Source organism: Austrofundulus limnaeus, unplaced genomic scaffold, assembly GCF_001266775.1.
Source record: "Austrofundulus limnaeus strain Quisiro unplaced genomic scaffold, Austrofundulus_limnaeus-1.0 Scaffold322, whole genome shotgun sequence".
Taxonomy (NCBI): domain Eukaryota; kingdom Metazoa; phylum Chordata; class Actinopteri; order Cyprinodontiformes; family Rivulidae; genus Austrofundulus; species Austrofundulus limnaeus.
This window is the reverse complement of record NW_013952724.1, coordinates 444714-446777: the sequence shown is the minus strand read 5'-3', so window position 1 is coordinate 446777 and position 2064 is coordinate 444714. Positions and strand designations below refer to the sequence as shown.

The 2064-nt window shown below is 53.1% G+C and overlaps 1 protein-coding gene across 1 annotated transcript in view; it reads left to right on the top strand.

Annotated features, from left to right (window-relative positions):
• Window positions 1-916: 916 nt before the first annotated feature.
• fezf2 (FEZ family zinc finger 2) overlaps window positions 917-2064 on the top strand; it is a gene marked incomplete in the record, with an annotated part of 4711 nt that continues 3563 nt past the window's right edge. The window contains 1 exon segment of the mRNA XM_014022286.1: window positions 917-1922. Coding sequence (XP_013877740.1) covers window positions 1224-1922 — 699 coding nt within the window.

The following is a 2064-nucleotide window of genomic DNA, read 5'->3' as shown; positions in this document are numbered from 1 at the left end:
TCAGCAAAACGGAAATGGCCCGCAGGCCGCTGTTTGATGGTCACAACATGTTTTTAAGGCTCTAACTCGTATTATTTAGTGAGCAAAGGAACAGAACTCTGTTTTTGTTTGTTGATACACTGGACAAAAATCTAAAAAATAAATAAATAAACAAAACAAAAAATCCTGACCAAAAAATCTGACCTAAACATAAACAAATAAAAGACTACAGCTTTTGTTAATTTATGTTATTCAGATTCATGGGGGGGATTATTAGGCCATAAGAGAATATGTAGCGTCCTCATCTTAGAAGATTTGTGGAGGTATAAAATTTATTCAGTGGAGGGAAAAAAAGGCAAATAAATAAATATAAGCTAAAGACCGCGCATACGCGCGCGCGCACTCACGTAAAAATTCCTGCTAACATTGTTGTTGATTGTTCACTACAAATTCCATCAAACTTTTTTGGAAAGGGAACCTCGTCCCTTCGCCGTTTTGTGTCTCAAAGAGGTACGCGCGCGCGCGCGCGGATTCGCGGGTTCACGCAGGGCTTTACTGGCGCCGACATTTGTCTTCCCTTTTCTTTTTGTGCTCTGAGCTGAACTTTGTGCTGAAAACGGCAGAAAGGAGAGCCAGAATCCCGGGGTTCCGGATCCAAAGGGCATTTCTTCAACGGCTGCTCGCAGGACGMGGGAGAAAGGGGCGACCCTGGGAGCGACCCTCCGAAGCGTGCAGGAGCCAGGTGTGCTGCTCCGCTCCTCCCCGGTACCGGTCACAACATGCTGACCCTCTCAGGTGAAGAGGCTGCAGGTTGTTGGGGGGGGGCGGTTCCTCCAGCTACCAGCTGAGGAGGAGGAGGAGGAGGAGGAGGAGGAGGAGGAGGATGGAGAGGGGGCGGGCAGCGGAGCGGCCGCGTGCTCTCTTCACTCCAAACCGAGCAGAACCTCTGACACACACTCAACTTCAGCCCGCAACAACACACACTCCTCTGCCTCCTGTCGCCGCCGAACCTTGTGATGTTCTGTCCGTTCCGGGTCAGTAGTTAATGAGGATTAGTACCCCCCCCCCACCCCCACCCGGATGCTGTGGTTCTGGGTTCATTTCAGTCCAGATGCCTCTGACAGGACGGTTCTGATTAATCTGATGTGTTCTGGTTCTGCTGGGAGCTCCGCGAACTGAAATCACTGGAACAGGATCGGAACCTCAGGAGATCAGTGAAGACGTSCTGCGGGGACCAGAACTAAATGGACCCGGTCATGTCCTGCGGCAGGACGGGACCGGCCGCGGCCCCCAAGGCCCTGGCCTTCTCCATCGAACGGATCATGTCTAAGAGCTCGGAACCGAAGAGGGGTTCGGAGGAGCGCTCCGAGGGCAGGAAGCTGCTCGGGTTCTGCTCYCCGATTCCCTGCATGATCCCCCTGCAGCCCCTCAGCTACGACCTGCAGGCCAAGGCTCTGATGAACTACTCGGAACTGTGGCGGTCCAGTTTCAGGGGCACTCTGTGCGGCTCGGGGGCCTCTCCGGGTCTGAAGCAGCCGGTACCGACGTCCGGGAGCAGAGTGGTGAAACCCCAGGTGCTGCACCAGGCCGTGGCCGTGCCCAGCTGCGGGTCCTTCTACTACCTGAACTACCTGGAGTCCGCGTACCAGCAGTCCGACTTGCTGACGGGACCGTGGTTCTCTGGCCCGCAGGCCCAGGCCTCTCTGTCGGCCCACCACAGACTGCTGCTGCTGGACAACAGCAAGCTGAGCGGTTCCGAGAAGCCGCCCACCCCTCAGTACCCTCACAAGGAGCACCTGCCCGGCCAGCTGGACCAAATCGTGAAAGARAATCAGGTTCTGTCCGCCGAAAAGAGCTGCGCGAAGACGCACGGGAAGGTGAGCGGCACCGGGACCGGAGGGGACGGGAAACACAAGAACTTCACATGTGAAGTGTGCGGAAAGGTAAACTTATTTTACTTTATTGCTTTTTATTTTAGGCTCCTTTAAAAAAACAACATTTTAACAATAAAATTCAGCAATTTAAAACAAAAGCTTTGATCTGCAACCAAATTAGCAGAGTTTTATTTTACAAACCATCTATTTC